This window comes from Carcharodon carcharias, chromosome 15 (genome assembly GCF_017639515.1).
Source record: "Carcharodon carcharias isolate sCarCar2 chromosome 15, sCarCar2.pri, whole genome shotgun sequence".
Taxonomy (NCBI): domain Eukaryota; kingdom Metazoa; phylum Chordata; class Chondrichthyes; order Lamniformes; family Lamnidae; genus Carcharodon; species Carcharodon carcharias.
The window spans coordinates 69,646,735-69,671,661 of NC_054481.1; the positions used below are offsets into that span (position 1 = coordinate 69,646,735).

Sequence of the window (24,927 nt, forward strand, 5' to 3'; positions counted from 1 at the left end):
TCCTTTAGATAATATCACTACCGTCAAAACCCCTTTGTCCTTTTGCATTGAACTCAAGCACGCTTTTGTGATTTGCCTTGACTCATGCTAACAGAGCAATGTATGTGTATATTTGTGGGTGGCACTGGACAGTAATATTATCATTCTGACCTTTTAGTTGTCCACACCCATGTCACCAGAAGAGTTCCCACATTAAATACAGCACCTAATAACCAGCTTAAACATTCAACTAAAACATTTGCACTTGGTTTTCATCTAAGTCAGAGCAGGTACATAGACAACCAAGTCTGAATGTGTAAAATGCAGTAGAACTTAATTTAATTTGTAGAGTTTTGAAAAGCTCCAGAATTTGATAATAAACTTTGACAATCCTACCGCTCCCAATTGTATCTCTTTACCATTTGCTGTTTCAGGGCACAGCATCACACCCATCCTATCTACACCTATCACTAACTGCACATTCATCATAACTCTAATGTTACTTACAGATACAGAAACCTCTCCTGACAAGAAGATGCCGTGTTTGGTAAGTACAGCCCCCTTTTCAAGCTGAGCTTTCTTCATTCACTGAAGGTAATTATACACTGGACGTTTTTTTGTACCAAAATCTTTTAGAAATCTATTAGAATGTAATGTTTGTGTAGCAGAAATGTTCTTTAACATTAAAGGGAATCCAGGATATGGGGGGATGAGGGGGAAGTGGAGTTCAGATAGAACATCAGCTATGATCTATCGAATGATGAAGCAAGCTCTCAGAGCTGTATGGCCTATTCCTGTTCCTATTTCTTATGTAAGTTTAATGTTGCCTCTGTTCATAGTTAGATATTTTCCTTGAGCTGACGGCTATTCCATGTAGTGGGATCTGTGCTGAGTTTGGAGTCTTCTCACACTCACTTTTATAGAATCTGTTAAAGGGGAAATCGATAATGCTGTATGATCAGACTGTGTCAGCTGGCGAATTAAAATTAAATCTCATTTTAACATTAAATTGCCTTCCCTCAGACAAGGGGGCTGCACTGAAAAACTGAAGTGATGATATAATACCCAGCATTGTGCAGCATAATATTTCAGCCCGCTGTATATTAATTGTATATTATTTGTTTTTAGTTGTATTCAGGTAGTGGCATTAACTGTATAGCAGCAGACTGAAATTGTGGCTGTTGAGGTTTGGAGATGCCTGTTTGTAATGTGTGTCTCTAAATAAAAGCTTATAATTGCGTGAAGACTGGGCTCCAGTTCTACTCTTCACTGCTGGGCTGTTTGAAATGTAAGAGCCAATGGCTTTTTCCACAAAGATGCAAATCAGGACAAACCAGACTGTCGCTGGCACAGGAATAGAGTCTAGTTATGAACAGCCACAAGTTTAAACTAACTAGATTTAGTTTGGTGAACTTTCTCTGAAGTAATCCTTTAACTGCCAATGCATGTTTGATGGACTGTTAATTAATCCTTAATTCTCTGATCTCATGATTATTGGAGTTGGCCAACTCGTGGAGTACCCCATTCATTAGACTTTATCCTTTTTTAAATTTATTCGTTCACGGGATGTGGATGTTGCTGGCCAGGCCCATCCCTATTTGTCCTTGAGAAGGTGGTGGTGAGCCAACACCCTGAACTGCTGCAGTCCGTGTGGTGTAGGTACACCCACAGTGCTGTTAGGGATGGAGTTCCACGGTTTTGACCAGTTCTTGAAGAATGTTTTTGCCACAGTCTGGTTTATCCTGATTTGTGGAAAAAGCCATTGGCTCTTACGCTTCAAATAGCCCAGCAGTGAAGAATAGAACTGCAGCCCAGTCTTCACAAAAGTGTGAGCTGATAACACTGGCAATGGGACATCTGGGATCTTAGTGAACGGTGGGACCAATCTCCTCAATCCACGAGATTGAAGGATTGAGAAAGAAACTGGGTAATGACAGAGATGGAAATAGAGTAATTAGAGTCAAACCTGACACAGAGGGATAAGCAAAGTGAGGGAAACAGAAAGTTTGTATTAAGATAAGGAAAAAGAGGCCAAAAGTAAAAATAAGGAAAGAAAATAAAAATTTTGAACTTACCTAAAAACAATTTATTACCTGCAGGATTAAGGCTTCACAATTTCAAATGCTCCTTTTCTTAGATTAGGGAAGTTGAGTGGCATTAAGTGAATGTAAATTTTGGCATTAAAAGGGTTCTTACGGTTAAGTACCAGCCCTTTCTGCGGCAAGTATAATGACTAATTAATGTGCAAATGCAGCAAATTCATAGGGAGGTTGAGCGAATGCTGCTGTTTCCACAAAGCTAATGGTGAAGCAGCACAAATCATCCAGCAATTTGTGGAATGACATTTCTTCCTAAACTCATTAAACTTGCCATTATTTTGCCAGCAAAGCATTTATGGCAAATGCAGTTCAGACACTCTCTTATATATTTTACACTGAAAATTCATTTTAGCTTTAAATATCAAATTATTCCATGCAAAAAAAAATTTTCTTTTATTTGTTCATGGGATGCAGGCATTGCTGGCTAGGCCAGCATTTATTACCTTTGTTCAGAGTGCATTTAAGTGTCAACCACATTGCTGTGGCTCTGGAGTCACATGTAAGCCAGACCAGATAAGGATGGCAGATTTCCTTCCCTAAAGGACATTAGTGAACCAGATATGATTGGGAAAAAGGAAAAATTCATCTTGGGCACCTCAGAAGGGAGAAAAGAGAGATTTTTTTAGGTAAGGGGAGCAGAACATGATCATTTTGAGTGACGTGAGAAGATATACATACCCTTCTAGAAAGGCAAACATGTAAGTATAGGAAATAGAGGACATGGACATGCCCTGTTGTATAAGGCATGAGGGAGGCATGTCTGTCTTTGCTGATTGGGAGGGAAATTGTTGCTCTAGGGGCTTCATAGGTCTGCATGATAAAACACAACAACCTCCAATCACTCCAAGTAACATTGTGAGACCCACATCACTGTTAAATAAAAGTTAGGTCAATTTGTCTAGTATGGACATTTATTACATACAATCTTAGGAGCTATTGCCATGTTTCTTTAAATATTTGATTGACTTTAATGAAAACACAAATTGAAATGTAGTTCAAAGCAATAAAATTAACATTAATAATACACAATAATTCAACATATGTATGTAGATAAAAAAGAGGCAATCTCGGATATGCTAAATAATAATCAAAACATTCTCTAATTGAAAATTAGTTACCCCATCACAATAGTAGTTGGGATGAGTTACATAGATGCATTTAAGAGGAAGCTAGATGAGCAAATGAGACAGAAGGAATAGCAAGTTATGCTGAGTGTTAGAAAGGAGGAAGTTTAAGTAGACCATAATGGACAGCATGGACTGGTTGAGCAAATGGCCTATTTCAGTGCTGCATATTCTGTATAATTCCAAGTAATATTGCACATTTTAAATATAGAGCATGTAATAAAATGGTGAAAATTTACAGCACAGGATGCCATTCAGCCCATCATGTCCATGCCAAAAATAAGCTACCCCATTTTTCCAGCTCTTGCTGTGTAGCCCTGTAGGTTACAGCACTTCATGTCCAAGTATTTTTTTTAAATGTGATGAGGGTTTCTGGCTCTATTACCCTCAGGCAATAAGTTCCAAAACTCCAAACACCTTCTGGGTGAAAACAATTTTAAGCACCCCGCTATTTTAAATTGACCCTAGTTATTGACCTATCTGCTAATAGGAAATTGGTCCTTCCTATCCACTCTATCTAGGTTCTTCATAACTTTATACACCTCAATTAAATTCCCCTCAGCCTCCCACTGTTGTGAACCCTATCCATGCCCCACCCCTCTCCCACACAGCCTATTTAATCTTCCTTCACAGCTAAAATTCTCCATTCTTGCTAATATCCTTGTAAATCCCCTCTATACTCTCGAGTGTGATTATAATCCTTCCTGTAACAAAACTGTACACAGTACTCTAGCTGAGGTCTGATTGGTGTTTTATAGCATAACCTTCCTGTTCTTGAACTCTAGTCTTTGATCATTTAGGACAAGTATCCAGTATCCCTTGTTAACTATCCTTAATCAGCACCCTTTTCTCCTGTAGTATAAATTGTTGTGATCATTTAAAATTTGGCATTCTTGCATTTGTCCTGATGAGTGTGAGACAAAAAGCTTTGGTAACATGTCTCTCTTTTCAGCAACATTCAAGCTTTGGACTACTGAGTGACTGATTGCATCCCATCTCCGGGGTTACGTGGACTTGCTGCAAGATGCCTCCCCCACTGCTCAGTGCGGCCGGAGTCTCTCTCCGCTGCTGCGCGGACCCCGAGTTTGGGGACGGATTGCGGGGGGGTCATTTGGAGGTTGCACCGGCTTCCAGCGGGGCAGGGATTTGGGGGGAGCGGTTTTCTCGGTGCACCCGCGGTGTTCGGTGCCGGGTTGTTGTTGTTTAGTCGGGAGGGGGTTTCACTCTGAGGCGCTGAGGGGATGTTTGTGAGGAGAGGCCGCCATGGGCTCTAGGGCGATCCAGACCGGCCGCTCCGCCTCCATAACAACCGGCGGCCCGAGCCCGGGGTAAAGCCAGACCCGGAGGGAGAGAATCCCTGGTAATCCCTCCCCCTCCGGTAACCCTCTGCCTCCATAATTCCCTCCCACATACCCCCTGCCTCTGTAAACCCGTGCCTTCACCGCCCCCTCCCCCCCCCCCCCCCCCCACGTAATCTCCATCTCATTTTCCCGTCCCCGTAACCTCCCCCCCGCCGCCGCCATAACCGCTGTCCTCCTATTCCCATCCCCCAGCAACCTTCCCCTTGGCCCTGGTACTCCACCCGCCGGGCCCCTGCAATCACTGCTGATCCTGCTGCACCAGGGTGTTTAATGCTGGAGTTTAAACCAATGGAAAGAGAGAGAAATGTGTCCCCAATGCAGTGAAACAACAGCAGTCTATTTGTAAGTGGATATCAATGTGCACTTGTGCTGTGTGTTTGCAAGGAATGTTTATATATTGTGTAGATGGAATGGTTGCAGCACAGGAGGAAGCCATTTGACCTGTTGTCTCTGTGCTGGCTTTCTGCTAGAGCAACTCGAGTAATCCCACTGCCCTGTCTTTCCCTATCATCCTGAAGGTAGAATGAAGCGGCGAAATACGAAATAATGAATACAGTTCTAAAAGTGGTTCAGAGGGAACTTGGGTTTAGGTGCACAAATCATTCAAGGTGGCAGGGCAGGTTGAGAAAGCAGTTAATAAGGCATACAGGATCCTAAGCTTTATAATTGGAGACAAGAGTAAGTATAAATGCAAGGAAGTTATGGTGATTTTTTTATGAAACTACTGTTTGGCCTCAACTGGAGTTTTGTGTTAAATTCTGTGTTCCACACTTTAGATGTGAAAACAGTGGAGAGGTTGTAGGAAAGATTTACAAGAATGGTTCTGGGATATATAGATTTATGTCTGTGTGTATATTTGCTGTTGACATCAAGAATATTGATCAACAGAAGTCATGCAGATAAAAGCAAAAAACTGTGGATGCTAGAAATCCAAAACAAAAATACCTGGAAAAACTCAGCAGGTCTGGCAGCATCTACGGAGAGGAGCACAGTTAACGTTTTGAGTCCGAATGACTCTTCAACAGAACTAAGTAAAAATAGAAAAGAGGTGAAATATAAGCTGGTTTAAGGGGAGGGGGTGGGACAAGAAGAGCTGGATAGAGGGCCAGTGATAGATGGAGATAACCAAAAGATGTCACAGACAAAAGGACAAAGAGGTGTTGAAGGTGGTGATATTATCTAAAGGAATGTGCTAATTCAGGGTAGAAAGCAGGACAAGCAAGGTACAGATAGCCCTAGTGGGGGTGGGGTGGGGGGAAGGGATCGAAATAGGCTAAAAGGTAGAGAAAAAATAATGGATGGAAATACGCTTAAAAATAATGGGATTAGGTGGGAAAAGAAAAATCTATATAAATTATTGGAAAAAACTAAAAGGAGGGGGAAAATCGGAAAGGGGGTGGGGATGGAGGAGAGAGTTCATGATCTAAAATTGTTGAATACAATATTCAGTCCAGAAGGCTGTAAAGTGCCTAGTCAGAAGATGAGGTGCTGTTCCTCCAATTTGCGTTGAGCTTCACTGAAACAATGCAGCAGGCCAAGGATGGATGTGTGGGCATGAGAGCAGGGTGGAGTGTTGAAATAGCATAGACAGACCGAAGGTATTCTGCAAAGCGGTCACCCAGACTGCGTTTGGTCTCTCCAATGTAGAGGAAACCGCATTGGGAGCAACGAATGCAGTAGACTAAGTTGAGGGAAGTGCAAGTGAAATGCTGCTTCACTTGAAAGGAGTGTTTGGGCCCTTAGACGGTGAGGAGAGGGGAAGTAAAGGGGCAGGTGTTGCACCTTCTGCGGTTGCATGGGAAGGTGCTGTGGGAGGGGGTTGAGGTGTAGGGGGTGATGGAGGAGTGGACCAGGGTGTCCCAGAGGGAACGATCCCTGCAGATTGCTGCCAGAGGGGGTGAAGGGAAGATGTGTTTGGTGGTGGCATCATGCTGGAATTGGCGGAAATGGTGGAGGATGATCCTTTGAATGCGGAGGCTGGTGGGGTGATAATTGCGGACAAGGGGGACTCTATCATGTTTTTGGGAGGGAGAAGAGGGTGTGAGGGCGGATGCGCAGGAGATGGGCCAGACACGGTTGAGGGCCCTGTCAACCACCGTGGGTGGAAAACCTCGGTTAAGAAGGAGGACATGTAAGAGGAACTGTTTTTGTAAGTGACATCATCAGACGGAGGCGAAAGAATTGAGAGAATGGGATGGAGTCCTTACAGGAAGCGGGGTGTGAGGAGCTGTAGTCGAGGTAGCTGTGGGAGTCGGTAGGCTTGTAATGGATACAAGCCTGCTAATAGAAGTTGTGCAGAGTTGATCATACAGACCATGTTCCTTTTTAAGCAAGCATGATATCAATCCTGATAAATGGCAATAGATCTATCATGCTAAAATAAAGAAATGATATTCCATATTATGCCAATTCAATCTTTATTTTTTTGCCTGACATCTCCGTTTTTTTTATTGTTGCTTCCCCTCATAGAAATCTAGAATAACACAAGTTTGGCACTCTTGTGTGCATTTATATTTTATTTCCATATGTTTCTATACGTTTTATTGCACATATTAACTAGAACTAAGGTAGCTGAAGCCTCCAACAGATGGAGTGGTGAATTAAATATTTACAACAGAGGTGATAGATTGAATGAGATTTCAGACTTAATCTGAGCTGGAGCTATGAAGGGATTTGCAAACTGGTATTCTGGTTTTGAATTCAGTGCATTGGTGGAAAGAGATCCAGTAGTGGGTGGCTTGAGGAACGATATGATGTGCAAATGACACAATGTAATTGCTGCAGTTTTGACAGGTTGGAATTTTTTGAGTTCAGGATTGAGGAAGACATTTTAAGGTATTGAAAACATGGATAATGATATCACGGAGAGATCAAGGGGGAAATAATGACTCTCAGTTCTCACAGGGAATGCCGTTGGTGACTTTAACGGAGGCAGTCTGAATGTGGCAGAGAGGATGGTTGGATAGGAGATTGCAAAGTGTAGAAACAGCAGGTTGAAACCAGGGGAAGAAACTAGAGGGTACATAGACGGTTGGGACTATTTCCACTCGAACAGAAAAGTCAAAGAAGGGATTTTAAATTATCTGGTGTTTAATTGGGTGAATAGGAAAGGCTATTTCTTATGTTTGGCAGATCACTGGTGAGGGTGTCATCAGTGTAAAATTGTTACTGAGAGTGAGGAGAGGTTAAGAGAACATTAAGACATAGAATGCTTTTCCGCAAGGTTTTGAAAGCAGAGGAGAATATAGGGCTACAGGGAGCAAATTGGGCAATGGGATTTGTTTTGTATTGTTCCAGCAAAGAATATGTAATAGCCACTCTCTCTATGTAAATGTATTTGGTTCCAAGCAGTCATTTGAAATGGTCATTTTGGGCATCGAGAATACAGAGCTGGATTGCTATGACTCCTGCAAGCACCTTGGAGATGAGCAGGCTTGATAATAGAAAGTAGTTGGGGAGGGTGGAAGGATCAGAGTGTGAAGGGGAGGGAAGGATAATTCTCATGAAGGAAATGAGTCCGCCCAAGGTAAAGTTGGGGGTGATAAAGTGATGGACAGAGTTGCACGTGGCAGGGAAATTGGAGCGTGGAAGGGATTGGGAAGGAGAAGACTTTCATGAATGAGACAGGATAATAGCCTTTGAAACAAAGAAGCCCTCAAGCTCCTTGCATTTGACATTGCAGGAGGGTTAGAGGCAGAGTGAGATGCTTGATCATTCAAAAAAGAATTGTCCTTGCCCTCTAGGATAACCTTGGTGTATATTTGTAAGAGTTAAATTGGCAGATTATTTTAATATGCCCTTGGTGGGCACAGGTTTACAACCAATCTTGTTTCTGCTCAGAGATGTACGCAAACCAGGGATCAGTGAGTAGCAATGACCCTAGTTGATTTTGCCCAGGGCACTGAGGGTAATGTTTAACACTATTGTGGCCATGCTGACTGTGATCAATCTCTGGATTGACAAATTAAGATTAGGGAGAAAGTGTCATTTTAACTGTATTGATTGCAATCTATAATGCAGCATGAAATGTATTTGACAAACAAAGACAATTTTCCTTACAGATCAGTCTTTCAGATGCAACCGTTTCAGTAACCATTTCTCGGATTTTATTTTTTACAGACAAAGCCAGGAATTTGTGAAGTTATAACATGGTTATCAAAGTGTTCTTTCCGAGTTGCTGCCCCGAAGCAGAAAGTGGCCTCCTGATAGGTCGTTGGATTCCAGAGCAGAATGCTGCAGTTGTTCTGGCAGTTATTCACTATCCTTTCATCCCTGGCCAAGTGAAACAATACCTTGTGCAGATTAGGGAGGTGACTAAGGTAAATGTCTCTGTGCTTGGGTCCTGGAGCAGCTATTACTCTCAGGCAAAGAAAGACCTCAGCCAGTTCCTGGAAGATCTGAGTTCCATCTTTCCACATGATCTCTGGTTCCAGTTGACGCAAGAGAAAGAAAATAAATTCGTTTTCGACTATCAACTGGTTCAACAAGGCAGTAAGAATGACAAGGAAAATGTTATCTTAATCCACTATGATCAACGCAAGGTTATGCTGTCAAAGTTACATTGTCTGGACACTAAAACCCCAGAGGACAACCGTAACGCCGGAGTAAAGTCAAAAGCTATTGCCTCAGATTTTGCCACCATATTTGATACTGTTGCTAAATGCGAGCTATTATTTATGATTGATAAATATGATGAGACACCAATTAAGTTTACTCACTGGCAGTCAGAAGGACGAGAAGCTAGTGTTGTTGTGGAACTTGTGAAGCAAGCATCAGTACCTGTGTGTGTGGTACTTTCCCTCCTGCTGTCTTTTATATCTAGTATCTGCAAAAGCAGGTAATTGATATTGGAGAAAATATGAAACTATGTAGACTAATGTTGAGAGCTTATATTGCAGACCTTGTGGGAACCAGGTGCCGCCTGTTGAACTCTTGCCCTTATGACTTTTTTTTAAGCACCTGTCTAACCCAATGTTTACCTTTTGAGGTTTGATTTCAAGAAACCCCTGGAGGTGAAGGGTGCTAGCACAGTCCACCTTTCATACTCCATTTTAACTTGAGATAGCTACAATTTACATTCATTACCTTCAGTATGTGAAACTGGAATAATCAGTGCAGGTTATAGTGGCCGTGAAGATTTCACAATATGCAGAACCTCGTAAAGTATCTTTCAAACACATTTTTAATCGTAAGTAACCTCAAATGCTAATACAGTCTACTTTATAAAAGCAATTATTTTAACACTACTTTTTTAACTCTGTACTTTATAAGTTACACAACAAGAAGTTAGGAAATTGGAGGGTGAAATATACTGTTCAGTGTTGGGGCAGAGTGGAGGAGGTTTTACTTTGCATCTAACCTGTACTGTCCCTAATTAGTGGCAGCTGTTGACAAGATTAGAAAAATGTTACTAAAACAAGTCTAAAGTTTAAAAAGCAAAAGTTCAAGAAGTCCCAATCTATTTCCCAGCAACTGGGTTGATCTGAGAGTTTCGTAGGATAGAGGCTGAGAAGCTGTTTTGACTGGCTGGACAGTCCAGACATAAGGAGCAGTCTCATGATTAAGTGTCTTTTTTAAATTATTTCATGGGAAATGGGGGTTTTTACAGCCCATTCTTAATTGGCATTGAGAAGGTGGTGGTGAGCTGCCACCTTGAACCACTGTGGTCCATGTGGTGTAGGTACACCCACAGTGCTGTTGTGGAGTGAGTTCCAGGATTTTGACCCAGCGGCAATGAAGGAATGGCAATAGATTTCAAAGTCAGGATGGTGAGTGGCTTGGAGGGAAACTTGCAGGTGGTGGTGCTCTCATGCATCTGCTTCCCTTGTCCTAAGAGATAGAGGCTCTGGGTTTGGAAGGCACTATCGACAGAGCATTGGTGAGTTGCTGCAGTGCACCTTGTAGATGGTACACACTGCTGCCACTGTGGTGGAGGGAGTGGATGTTGAAGGTGATGGATGGGGTGCCAGTCAAGCGATCTGCTTTTTCCTGGATGGTGCTGAGCTTCTACAGAGTTGTTGAAGCTGCACTGATTCAGGCAATTATCCAATTATTTTCATTCACAGCAGTGGTGAGGAGAAATTTCTTCATTTGGAGTAGTGTAAATCTTCAGAATTCTCTACCCCAGAGGGCTATGGCCATTCAATTGTTTATATTCAAGACTGAGATTGATAGATTTTTGCAAGGGGTATGAGATATGTGGAGTTGATGTAGAAATTCAGCCATGGTCATATTGAATGACAGAGCAAGCTTGATGGGCCACATGGTCTCCCCCTCCTCCTCATTTCTTACCTTCTCAAGTAAAGTGCCATAACAAGACCTGCTATTGCCAAACAAGCTGCCTTGTTTGGTGCTGGCTGCCTGATGGTACTCAGACGAAATAACCTGCTCATAGTCAGGAAACATTTGAAGCTCATTTATTTCTGCAATTGTTTTATCAGTCTGCTTGAAATGTAAGAGTCATTCACATTTCAAGATGAGATGACTCCACAAATTTGACGGTAATCAAAATGATAGCTCTTCTAAAATTCACTCTAAGTTGGATCACCTCTATTTTTGAGGTTTTAAAAAAGGTTTTCTGTTTATTACAGTGGAATAGGTTTGCCCTGATAAATGTAATATTTTTTAACTTTTTGGACAATTTTGTCAATATCGTCTACCTCCAGTACAACACAAGTTAAATTCAGAGTGAAATTTCCTCTTCTTTGCTACACAAATGTGCCTTAAGTATAGCCTTAGAAGAATATCCTCTGCTGTACCTGTATAATATCAGAAATTTCCCACATCAATCAGTTTGCATGAGTTTGTCAAATTGGAAACAGCTTTATGGCATTCAAACAAAGAGGGAGACAGATCCAGCTAATTTCATGTCAGACCCTTAAGGCTAGCAAGTAGGAGAATTATATCATAAATTTTGGGGAGAAGGAGTATAATGTGGGAAAATGTGAGGATCTCCACTTTGACAAGAAGAATAGAAATGCAGTATATTATTTAAATGGAGAGACTGCAGTATGCTGCAGTACAGAGGGACCTGGATGTCCTTGCACACGAATCACAAAAAGTTAGCATGCAGGTGCAGCAAGTAATTAGGAAGGAAAATAATGTTGGCCTTTATTGCAAGGGGGAGGAGTATAAAAATAGAAAATCTTGCTACAACTGTACAGGGCATTGGTGAGACTGCACCTAGAGTACTCCGTATAGATTTGGCCTCCTTGCTTAAGGAGGGATATGCTTGCTTTGGAAGCAATTCAGGCAAGGTTCACTAGGCTGATTCCTGGGATGAAGGGGTTGTCTTATGAGGTAAGGTTAGGCCTAAACTCATTAGAGTTTAGAAGAATGAGAGGTAATCTTATTGAAACACATTGTAATGGTGGAGCCTCATTCCTTTAGGTTGTAATTTAGGTTGGAGATTTTATAGAAACAAATTTGACGTTTTAACAACCTTACTTTTCCTTTCTGCCTCCTTTTTAGTTCTCTTAATTCAATCTTTCTTTCCTTCTCTTTATTTTTCTTTCTGTATGTGATTGGACGTCATGTTCACCCACTCTTAATTCAGCTATGATCTCAGTCCCTCACCCTTTTTACTTTTTAACCTTCAGTCTTACTGGTTAAGGGGTTGCATGCTTCACCCCATTGTTCACCATGGTACCAGATGCCCTATTGTCCTCACTGCATTGTTATAACTTCACACATCCAGCTAATTTGTGAACGAAAAAATGTAAAACCTATAGGTACCTGAGTAGGTCTAACTAATGGAGCGTGCGGCGAGGTACCCTGTTCCAGCAAAATGTGGGCCATTTATCTGTACAATCTTGATAAGGTAAAAATTTAATCTTTATACTGCTTTTAGCATCGTGTGTAATTTATTCAGTAGGCAAAGGAATTATTGAACACAAGCTATTTAAGTTGCACAACTAGCTTTTTAAATTGCTGTTTTAAAATATAGCTACAAAATTCACCACAATAATCATAAAATAAACATCTTTCCAATTTTTGACATTTCAAGGACATGTAAACATCTTAATTTAGAATTTACTGAACTGTGTTTATATTATGCATGAGAGATTAAAGAATGTTCTTTCTGTCCTTTTGCTGTAGAGCATTAAACATATGGCCTCTGCGTTTTTTATGGAGCAAGCTCTCAACTTGTGTACAGCTTGCACATCGCTTGGATCACTTGCAGACAATCACAAGTACTACAAAAGCACAGAATCACGCAGAGTTTATGAGGTACAGGAGGTTTGGTTTTTTTCCTTAATGAGAATAAACATTGTTAATGTTGCAAACGCTGTGAAAATTGAGTGCATGCTCAAGTTGTGATTAAGAGCAGCTGATATGAATTGGGGAAAGGTTAGGGCGCACATTTAAGAAGCACTTTCCGTCTGTGTGGGAAAACTGTGTAGAAGGGAAAAGTAGCCTTTTTTTAATACCTGTTCATGGAATGTGGGTGTTGTTGGCTAGGCCAGCATTTATTGCCATCCGTTATTGCCCTTGAAGGTGGTGGTGAGCTGCCTTCTTGAACCGCTAGGGTCCATGTGGTGTAAGTACACCCACAGTGCTGTTAGAGAGGGAGTTCCAGGATTTTGATCTTAAATGAATGCAAATATCGGCCTTAAAAGGATCCTTTTATAGTTAAGTACTAGCACTTTCTGCAGTGAGTATAATTGCTAACTAATGCGCAAATGCAGCAAATGAATCCTTAATCAGCATCATTTTTTCCTGTAGTCTACGTTTATGTTATATTGGGTTTTGTGAATAAACCTACATTGAAGACAGATTGGCAAAGGAAGAAGCTGGAACCAGATGCATGTTCAGCGCATTAACAAATCTCGACCTTTAACAGTAACCAGTTGTCACTTTATGTTCTGTTAATTGTGTTAAGGTAAAGGATAAGCAGGTGGAGGGTAATGATTGATTAAAGTATCTTGGGCACATACGTATAGGGACTGTGGGACACTGGTGTTGGTAGGTGAGAGGCCGAGGTATGTAATGCTCCATTCTATGAATAAACCTACTGTCAAGAAAAGGATCTGTCTAGTTTCATATTTCATCTGGCTTGGGTCCATTTAACAGCCACTTGGATCTATTTAGCCAAGGTGCCATCTATATATCCAGTTAGATTGGCACACAAGAACCACAGGACAAAAAGAATTGAAGAGTCAGTTTTTATCAGTTAAGGTGCACTGATATCTACAACAGTTTGCTTATGATGTTTAGAAGAGACTTAACATCTCCACAGGAAAGAAACCACACTTTTTTACTTCTATGATATCACTGCTACTTAAAAAAAAATTGCATTTTGAATTATATTTATAATTATGTTAAAAGCAAAACACTGCGGATGCTGGAAATCTAGAACAAAAATACCTGGAAAATCTCAGCAGGTCTGACAGCATCTGTGGAGAGGGATACAGTTGACGTTTCGAGTCCGTATGACCCTTCATCAGAGCTAAGACATATAGAAATGAGATGAAATATAAGCTTGGGGGGGGGGGGGGGAGACAGGTCGAGCTCGATAGGGGGCCAGTGATAGGTGGAGGCCAAGAATAGACAAAAGGACAATGGGGGGTTGACGGGGGGAACCCACCCCACCCCCACTAGGGCCATCTGCCACTAGCTTGTCCTGCTTGCTACCCTTAATGTCCCCATTAGCACATCCTTTAGATAATATCACCACCGTCAACACCCCTTTATCCTTTTGTTTATGACATCTTTGGCAGTCTCTTCTTGGCCTCCACCTATCACTGGTCCCCTATCGAGCTTTACCTATCCCGTCCCCCTCCCTGTCTCCCCTCCACCAGTTTATATTTCATCTCATTTCTATATGTCTTAGTTCTGATGAAGGGTCATACGGACTCGAAACGTCAACTGTATCCCTCTCCGCAGATTCTGTCAGACCTTCTGAATTTTACCAGGTATTTTTGTTTAGAATTATGTTAATAGCATCTACCCGGCAATTTGGAAAACTGCCCAGGTATGTTCTGTCCACAAAAAGCAGGACAAATCCAAACTGGCCATTTACCTTCCCATCAGTCCACTCTCAATCATCAGCAAAGTGATGGAAGGGGTCGTCGACAATGCTATCAAGCAGCACTTATTCAGTAATAACCTGCTCACTGATGCTCCATTTGAGTTCTGCCTAGAGCCACTCAGTTCCTGACCTCATTATAGCCTCAGTCCAAACATGGACAAAAGAGCTGAACTCGAGGTGAGAGTGACTGCCCTTGACATCAAGGCATAATTTGACCAAATTTGGCATCAAGGAGCCCTAGCAAAACTGAAGTCAATGGGAATCTGGGAAATCACAGGTTGGGGTCATACTAGCACAAAGGAAGATGGTTTTGGTTGTTGGAGGTTAGGCATCTCAGTCCCAAGACATCACTGCAGGAGTTCCTCAGGATAGTGTCCTAGGCCCAATCATCTTCAGCCACTGCATCAATGACCTTCCTTCCATCATAAGATCAGGAAGTGGGGATGTTTGCTGAGGATTGTGCAATGTTCAGTACCATGAGCAACTCCTCATACTGAAGCAGTCTGTGCCCATGTGCAGCAAGACCTGAACAACATTCAGGTGTGGGCTGATAAGTGGCATGTAACATTTGCTCCACACAAGTGCCAGGCAGTGACCATCTCTAACGAGCGAATCCAACCATCTCCCCTTGACATTCAATGGCATTACCATCGCTGAATCCCCCACTATCAACATCCTGAGGATTACCATTGACCAGAAACTGAACTAGACAAAACCTATAAATGCTGTGGCTACATGAGCAGGTCAGAGGCTGGGAATTCTAGTCTATAGTGCACCTCCTGACTCCTCAAAGCCTGTCCACCACCTTCAAGGCACAGGCCAGGAGTGTGATGGAATACACTCTGTTTGCCTGGATGAGTGCAGCTCCAACAACACTCGAAGCTCAACAACATCCAGGACAAAGCAGCCCGCATGATTGGCACCCCATGCACAAACATTCACTCCCTCCACCACCAACACACAGTGGCAGCAGTGTGTACCATCTATAAGATGCATTGTAGCAACTCGCCAAGGCTCCTTTGGCAACACCTTCCAAACCCACGACCACTACCACCTAGAAGGACAGGGCAGCAGATACGTGGGAACACCACCACCTGCAAGTTCCCCTCCAAGCCACACAGCATCGTGACTTGGAACTATATAGCTGTTCCTTTCCTGCTGCAGCACTGTGGATGTACATATCCACATGTACTGCAGCGTTTCAAGAAGGTGGCTCACCACCACCTCGAGGGTAATTAGGGATGGGCAATAAAAATGTTGGCCTAGCCAGCAACACCCACATCCCATGAAAGAATTAAAAAACAATGTGGAGTGTTAGAACTTCTATTAGACACATGTGTGAAGATGTTCGCCTGGCTATTAAGGCATGCATAGCTTGTAATTCCACAACTAGCTTTCTTGCTATTGAGCTATAATTTTACTAACCTTAATTACTGGGATCAGCTGCATCCAGTTTGCAATGCTAAAGCAATTACAATATTTGCATTTTGCCCTTCTAAACTGTGTCAACTTGTACCAATATATTGGCATCTTTTGGTTAGAGGACAATTTGCCTTTCAGAATTGGTCGTTTTTGACTACATTAGATGACTAGGCACAGATCTATACCCCATCCAGTTGGCTGAGAAAGACTTTGAATTCAGAGATATGGGAAAAAAAGACTTTTGTGAGGGAATAAATAGGTTTTTTGGCATAATTTTTTTTCAAGGAGGGCTGGTATGACTACAGTCAGAGATTGAGGAGTCAGGAGAAGTAATGGAATAGATTGCAAACTGGCTACAAAACAGGAAACAGACTAGAGCTAAAGGTGGCAGCTCTGGCAGGCGGAAGGTAGGAAATGGGACCGGGGTTGCTTACATTTAAACAATTTGGACTCTGGAATCAGAAGTACACTATAAATAGCTAATACAGAGGAAAACTGATACTATACAAGACAGCATTATGTAATCAGCTTGCAGAACAGGCATGTAAATGGCAAATTAGTTTCAAGGTGGATAAGTGTGAGGTGGTACATTTTGGTAGGAGGAATAAAGAGGTCACCTACTTCTTGGAAGGTAAGAGACTAAATGGGGTAGAAGCACAACGGGATTTACGGGCACAGATTCACTAATTAAAATGTAGGGGCACAGGTTAACAAAGCCATTAAATACGCAAACACACTGGGATTCATTTCTAGAAGAATAGAATTCAAAAGCAAAGTTATGTTAAAATTGTGTAGAACCTTGGCTAGACCATATTTCGAGTGCTGGCCTCCATGTTACAAAAAGGATATAGAAGCACTAGAGACAGTGCAAAAGATTTGCAAGGACAATACCAGATCTGAGGGGTCCAATTATCAAGAAAGAAATATTTAACAGGCTGCAGTTCTTTTCAGTTAAGATCTTCAAAATTATTAGTTGATATGTAGTTTGACAGGGTAGACTGTGTTCTGGTATAATATAAATGCTATTTTACCTTTTTTTGCCCTCATTCTCTCCTCAAAGATGTTAACACCTGCTGAGGTATGTTTCCACAGCTAACAGTCACCCCCTGACATCTTTCCCAAGTGACCATTCTTCATGTGTAAATCTAGACACCTGATTGTTAAGCTATTGAACTATGGGTCCACTGCAGTCGAGCTCAATCGTGCCCTCACGTGATGTCCACGCAAGCACTTTTCAACATAAGTCAAAGTATATAGCAACAACGTGTGTGTGTGAGATCACAGAGACATTCACTTGATGGTTTGTTAGTGCAGATGACCAAAATTTGGCCAAAGAGGTCAGTTTTAAGTGTCTTAAAAGAGGTTAAGAGGCAAAGAAGTTTTGTAAGGTAGTTTCAAGGCTTAGGGCCTAGGCAAAAATTGTCCACAAATTGTGGAGTGATCAGAATTAGAGGAATGCAGATATCTCAGAAGGTTGCAGGTGATTACAGAGATAAGGAGGAGTGAGGTGATGGAGTGATTTGAAAACAAGGTTGAGAATTTGAAAATAGAGCCGTTGTTTAACCGGAAGCTGTTGTAGGTCAGCGAGCAGAGGCATGATGGGTGAATGGCATTTGATGCAAGTTAGGATGTGGACAGCAGAGCTTTGGATGAGCTCACGTTGACAGGTAGAATTTGGGAGGCCAGGCCCCTCAACAGCTGAAGAGCTGAGGCAATCCGATGATGGGTCCTTGGCTGCCTCTCCCACACCAGCTGAGTGACCATGTCATTGTGTGGAATAATGGTTCTAATAGAATTGTCTTTTTTTTTTTGAAGATTGAGTGATCATTACAGTGGTGTAGTAGGAATGTCACTGGACTAGTAATCCAGAGTTCAAATCCCACCATGGCAGCTGGTGGAATTTAAATGCAATTAATAAAAATCTGAAATTGAAAGCTAGTCTCAGTAATGATGACCATGAGACAATCATGAATTGTCATTAAAACCCAGCTGGTTTACTAATGTCCTTCAGGGAAGGAACCCTGGCCTACATGTGATTCTAGACCCACAGCAATGTGATTTTTGACTGCCCTCTGAAGTAGTCTAGCAAATCAGTCAGTTGTAGCAGTTAGGGATCGGTAGCAAATGCTGACCTTGTCATTAAAAATTAATTTTAAAAAGCAAAAAAAATTGGAGAGAAAATTTGGAAAAAAGTTGTATGTATATATATACAGTACCAACCATGGTGAATAAGCTATTTAATTATAACCTTGTGTCTATCAACATATTTAGCATTTGTGGGGTTTTATTTTTTGTTCTTGAAAGTATTTTGAGTGGCCTGAGAATCTATTTCATGATCTCCAAACAACCTCAGATAATTTTCATCGTTCTGGTAACCTCATCATTTGGCATTATATTATCAACTATTCACTAAACCTCTACATCTTATATTTGATAAGACAGCTTTTTCTATATGTTGGAAATATTTTATATTTTCTTCTAGAAAAGCCAACCTCTTTGTTTCATTCCTAATTGATGTGGGTCTTGGATTGTTGCTCATCTCTTGGCTTTATCAGAAGAATCGAATTGGCCAGTTAGCGGATGCCCTCGTTCCAGTTGCAGACGTAAGAAATTTTGTATCTGTTACTGGTTTGAAAAATGTGAACTATTGAGAGGACCTTTGTTACCATTTTTGTACAGATTTTAATTTGTAAAGTTTTTGTGAGTGATCTCTAATGGCTTAGGGTTAATGGTAAGTGGCTGAATGATACAGGAAAGAGTCAGGTTTAATCTCTGATCTTTGCTGGGTTAATTGGCCTCAGAAAATGACTTTTGAAATATCAAAGATAGTAATCCTGCTCCAGATTACTATCCAACAAACTGAAGAATATGGATATACACATTTTAACAGGATTAGTTTGACAATGATATCCACCCCTTTCTATGGCCAAGTAGTCTGCAGGCACTCACTGTAAAAATTCAGACAAATAGTGGCCTCATACTTGTGAGTAGCAGGTTTCTTTGGAACACTGCATCGGCAAAGAGTCATTGCTTTTAGAAGGAGAAAGGGGGAAAGGATCTAGACAATTTGGATTAAAAATAGGAAATGTTGGAAATGACTCAAAACAATCTCAACTAACAATCAGTTTAAATCTCAATTTCTAATCACTTGCACACAGGATTTTGCAAAGAATTTACAGCCCAGGAGCAGGTCATTTGGCCCAAATAGTCTAGGCTGGTGTTTGAGCTTCCTCCCACACTGCCTCAGCTAATACAATCAACATACCTTTCTATTCCCTTCTCTGTCATGTATTTATCTAGCTTCCCCTTAAAAGCACCAGAAACCTTCAAAAAGATTGTAGGGAGCCATTTACAAAAGAAATATCCAGCCTAACTTACAATATGGTCCTAATCTTATATATTGTATCTTTAGATAATTGGGCAGTACAGGTACGTAAACATAAGATGTTCAGATTGCTTGTAACCAAAAGGCTCATTTAGAATGTGAACTTTTCTTGGTTGAATTGCCCAAGCGCCACCACACATTTGAGCCAAGGAGCGCCCTGGCACTATACTTGTAGACTTTATCTTCTCCCACTCCTGATCAAGGAAAGTATTTTGAATTTGGGGAGTTTGCTTGTTTCTTGGGAGAGGGAAGAAGAAACACAGAAGTTGGATATTTCTTTGGAAAAGGTGACCATTGCAATTGCTCTTGGGGATTTATAAGGGGGAAAAAGCATCTTGGTTCATAATTACAACATAGGAGTCATCCTGCGATTTGAGTTCAGCCTATATTTGTTCCCAAAAGCTGAATTTAAGAGAGCAGCTTTGACTCACCGTTATGGAGTGCAGAATATACTTACATCATGTTAATTGTTCATACAAGTGTCCAGTTTTAGCCATGTGATGAGAGCAAGTAAAGTTTGGCAGCAGAATTGCTACACATACTCAAGTGGTATACGACAGTGAAGGACAACCTGTTAAAGGGATCATACACATAGAAGAAGACATTAAATTAGACAAAAACTAACAAAATATGAATTTTGTGAAGAATATTAAATTTGCGATTAGCATCTAATAGTGTGTTAAACCACATTTGAACTGAAGTAGTGGTTTGAAACTAAATTGTGTTACAAATGTAGCTACAGTTACTAGTCTCAGGCAACATCAGTAGAGTAAATAGTGTAAATAACAGCAGTGCATCAAGCTCAATGGCAACAGACTACTCCCCAACCAGTTAACATTTAATGTTTAAAAAGCATGGCTGAAACGTTATTGCCCAGCCAACAATAAAAGCTTTGACATTAAATGCTTAACAACACTTGATCGCCTGAGAATTTTTAAAACATAGTTTCACCAGGCTGAAATGTGGAATTTAAGTCTGGTAAGTGTTTTCCATGCCAAAATACTGTGCAGATTTAACATTAACTATAATATGTATTTTTTAATATGATAGCATGTTGCCAAGGAGTTGCAGGAACTGCTGGAGTGGCTAATGGGAGCTCCTGCTGGTTTAAAAATGAACAAAGCACTGGATGAAGTGCTGGGACGTTTCTTCCTTTATCACATCCACCTTTGGATAAGTAAGTAATTCTAAGTTTCAGTACCTCTGAAACCATCACCTTGTCTACATAACAATATACATGCACTTGAAAAGTGGTTTAGGATGTGCTGGTATGTTGTTCTTTGTGTCTGAAGACAAAGATGATTTAGATTTTCATTGTCATTAGCTAACAGAATACACTCTCTTGAGCAAAAGACAAAAATGTTGGAAACCCTTAACAGGTCAGGCAGCATTTGTGGCAGCTTTATTTTGTCAAAACATTTTTATTATTGTTTCCTTGATATGAATTGAAATTCTTTTAGTGCTTTAAAGTTCTAAAGAAGCACTGTTTCCTTTGACCAAACCCTTTTGGAACTAATGTTTAGTTGCGCAAAATAATTTTGGTTTTAGTTACTGGTGTTTTTCTGTGTAAATTTGCTGTTTTTCTTCCCACACCTCATTTTAGTTATTGTATTGGCAATTTTATTTATAGCTGTAATGTCTCATTTTTATGGTAATAAAACTAGCTGTTCCATCAAAAAAAAAATTTTAAAACACTGCTGGACTAAGATAACAAATTTACCAATGCTGCAGTATTTTGAAAGCCAAGTTGGAATCAGGGATAGCATTACCAGCTGCAACATTACTGTTTTTGTTCATGAGGTTTACATATGGCATTTTTTATTTGTTGCATTTTGAAGTTAAAATGACTTTTGTCAACAGTGCAGGACTGTTTTGAATAGTCATAGGACAAAAAAGCTGATGTTCCTTACGATGTGTGGAAGACTGAAGAGGCTATTCAGAGACTGGAGCTTGTTTAGTTTTACTTTTGTTTGCTTCCCTTTGAGCTCACCATTTTATTGAAAACTTCATTCTCCTCAATTTTTGCCTCCTGACTTGGAACTGTTGCTGCTAGAAAATAAAGACCACAGAATTTGTCCCAAGTAACTCCTTCTGGGAAAAATGTGATAAATGGCACTTTTAGTTGCTGAGAAGCAAGATATCGAATCAGGATCTATAGGTATCGAAAATGGTTAGAGGAAAAATTTTGATGTTGATGAAATTCTGACTCTCAAATGCCATCCGGTGTTTGGTTGGTTGTAAAACGTTGTTCGTTCAGAACTTTTGCCAAAGCTTCACATAACAGTGTGACAACACTAGTTCAATGTGTATTTATTTCATAGGTTATATCCATCTGATGTCTCCATTTATTGAGATGATCCTGTGGTACGTTGGCTTAGCAGCATGTCTAGGCTTGACTGTTGCCTTATCCATTGTTTCAGACATCATTGCTCTGCTGACTTTACACATCTACTGCTTTTATGTGTATGGGGCCAGGTAAGATCTCAACATTTAACCAAGGACTTGAAAAATATTACTGACTTGTAACAAAATAATTGATGGTTAAGGACAAGAAAATTTGAACTGAATAAGTGATTGCATTTTGGTGTGTTCAGAGATGATAGCTTGCCTTTTCCAGCTCAGGTAGGCGACAGTCTTGAGTACAAGAATCAATAGACTTGCTATTGCTGTATAGCCCATAGTACCTGAAAGATGGCTCCTAACTGAACCATGGTTGACGAGTCAGAAGGTCATGGGTTCAAGTTCCACTCCAAGAACTTGAGCAGAAAATCCAGGCTGACATTCTGGTGCAGTACTGAGGGGATGCTGCACTGTTGGAAGTGCCATCTTTTGGATTTAAAAAACTACATAAAACTGAGACCCGTAAGTCCTCTGTGGTGGATGTAAAAGATCCCTTGGCATTGTTTTGAAGAGCATGGGAGATTTTCCCAGTGGTATGGTCAATATTTATCCCTCAACTAGCAATTTATAAACAGATTATCTAGTCATCATGATGTTGCAATCTGTGGGATCTTGCACAAATTGGCTGCTGGTTTTCATCATTGCAGCAAATACTCTTCAAACATTTATTGCTTGTAAAGCACTTTGAGATGTTCTGTGCTCATGAAAGGTGCTATATTTTTTTTAATGTTTAGAGTAGTTAAGATTTTCTGAAACCTCATAATAGGTACGTTAAAACAAATGGCAAGTATTATGGTCTATTACAGTGAACTCAGGAAAAATATACATGAAACAAACTAAGTGAATACTGAATTATTGGAAATCACTCCAGTGGCTGGTGTCATACCTGACAATGGCAGATGTGAGTGTTCAACAATGAATTGCTCACCTCCGGACCCCTTAAACCTTTGTATCGCTTATAAGGTTTAAGTAAGAACTGGTGTGGGTCGAACAACGTAAAGCTCAACGTCATCTAGGACAGGGCAGATCACTTGACTAGTGTTCTTGCCAATATCAGGGGCAGAATTTTACGTTCTCCCGCCAGCAGGTTTCTTCACTGTGCCAGTCCTCTGGGATTCCCTGCATAACATCATTTCAGGAGCACCTTCATCACAAGGAAGAGGCCTGGCTCTGCTGCTCCCACCATCACCTCAGGCTAACCAGGGATAAGAAATAAAGTGATCTTGCTAGTATCACCTGTGCCCCAACAGCAAACTTTATACGAGTTTTTTAAAATAGTTTACATATTTCCCAATCATTGTGTGCTACCTGTCATCTATAATTGAGTGGATAGCTGACATTCTCACAGACCTCTCAAGATCATTATAAAACTGCTGAGAAACGCAATAAGGGAATACTCCTTGATTTGATTGTTTTTAACCTCTTGTGTTAGCAAAGTGCTAGTTCTTTCCTTAGCACCCGAAGAGATCAATACCATAAAACTCTTAACATATGGCGCATTAATGTTTGGTGCATCATCTTGCCTGAAGGTTTTTAATTTTAAAACCTGTAGTTTATGCAAAATCTGTTTCTCTGCATTATGCCCACAACTGTATTTAGTATAACTTGGACACTTTCAATATTTTGTTTTTAAAAAATTGTTTCTAACCTTCTCATTCCTCCAAACAAGTTTTTTAAAAAAACAATAAGATATTTATGTAAATCCTATACCACAATTCCAAATATTTCTAATTAGAATTTACAAGCATCCTGACGTAGGAAACACTGCAGGTTATAGATTGTTTATAGTGATTTATAATTAGTTATTTTAATATGCACAGCCAGTGGAATTGGAGCTGCCAGTTATTTTCTTTCCGAGAGCCAAATTACTTTGCTGTTTTCTTCTGTTAAATCTTAAAATCAGCATTCCTTATGATATCTTGCTCACCAGGTGGCGCTAAAATGTTTTCCTCACCACAGTAAGCCTGAAGTGCCATTTTCCTCAAAATTACTACCTTCAGTTTGTGGGTTTTTAGAAACTATATAACTGAGTGGTTACTGGTGATTTTTTTTTATTTTCACTTGTACTACTAGGTACAGTTGAGTAAAGAATAGTTAATCACTTCTAAGTGGGGGTGTATTTCTTTGCACCTATGACAGTAAAGTTTTTCCTGTCAGAAAAATTATCCAAAAACTGGTGCACAATATTTTGAAGTAAAAGAATGGAAAATTGCATAAACTACAAAACAGATTGTTGTTTTTATCCTTTGGGTGTCAGTGAGGTTACTGGACTAACATAAATTCTGCATAATTTTCCTTAAACGCTTGAATATTGTAGTAATGTTTTCTACACCCTGACTACATTTTGTAGCATTTGTTTAAAGAATAATTGACGAAATATTTTGAATAGCCTGAAAATCTGTAATTGGAGGTGAGAATTACTAGTTTGGGCCTCAAAATAACTTCTCTTGTGTAAATAAGTCTTCAGTTAATGTAGTTATAAGTCCTTTATTTGGCCTATACCTTAACTGACAGGGAATGCTTAATGCTGCCATTAAGTACTAACTATGAAAATATTTCACTGTAAAGCCATATTCATCTGGTTTGGTAAGTTCCTATGAACAGGAAATACTAAAATGAAAGATTACTATAACTGCCATTGCATCAGCATTTATCTGGCAATGGAATATGTTCAAAATAGTAGTTTTATAGCAAATGTAAGAGCAGAGAGTATCTGTATATAGCTCCATTTATAGTGTGCCATTGAAGACCACTAGTAAATTACTTGGCCTTAGATATGATTCATACATTTTTTAATGCATTTTCTTAGAAATGGTTGAAAGGTAATTTTATTCATTAGTTAATTAGTCTGCACTGCAGTGTCATTAAAAATGATTCTCAGGAGTATGTTATTTTTAAGGAGGGCAGGGGAGTTATTCCTGGTGTTGTAGCCAACATCGACCCCTTGAGTAACATCACAAATAGATTATCTTGTAATTATCACATTGTTGTTTGTTCTGTGCAAGTTGGCTGCTGCCATTCCTGTGTATTAACAGTTGCTCACTTCAAAAGCACTGCTTTGGCTTTAAAGCATTTTGAGATATCGGGTCATCATGAAAAGTGCTATATAAATACAAAGTCTTTTTTT

General features: G+C 40.3%; 1 protein-coding gene across 6 annotated transcripts in view; it reads left to right on the plus strand.

Moving 5' to 3' along the window:
- The first annotated feature begins 457 nt into the window (after positions 1-457).
- Positions 458-24,927, plus strand: part of pigq (phosphatidylinositol glycan anchor biosynthesis, class Q) — a 46,882-nt gene continuing 22,412 nt past the window's right edge. For 2 of the 6 annotated variants that reach the window (XM_041206366.1, XM_041206365.1), the window contains exons 1-6: positions 4,678-4,905; positions 8,683-9,400; positions 12,661-12,792; positions 18,498-18,618; positions 20,451-20,577; positions 21,722-21,875. In XM_041206366.1, the coding sequence (XP_041062300.1) occupies positions 8,712-9,400; positions 12,661-12,792; positions 18,498-18,618; positions 20,451-20,577; positions 21,722-21,875 (1,223 nt within the window). In that variant the 5' untranslated portion in view covers positions 4,678-4,905; positions 8,683-8,711. Of the gene's footprint in view, positions 574-4,677; positions 4,906-8,682; positions 9,401-12,660; positions 12,793-18,497; positions 18,619-20,450; positions 20,578-21,721; positions 21,876-24,927 lie in introns of those variants that run through there. The other 4 variants (XM_041206361.1, XM_041206364.1, XM_041206363.1 and 1 more) reach the window with 3 other exon arrangements.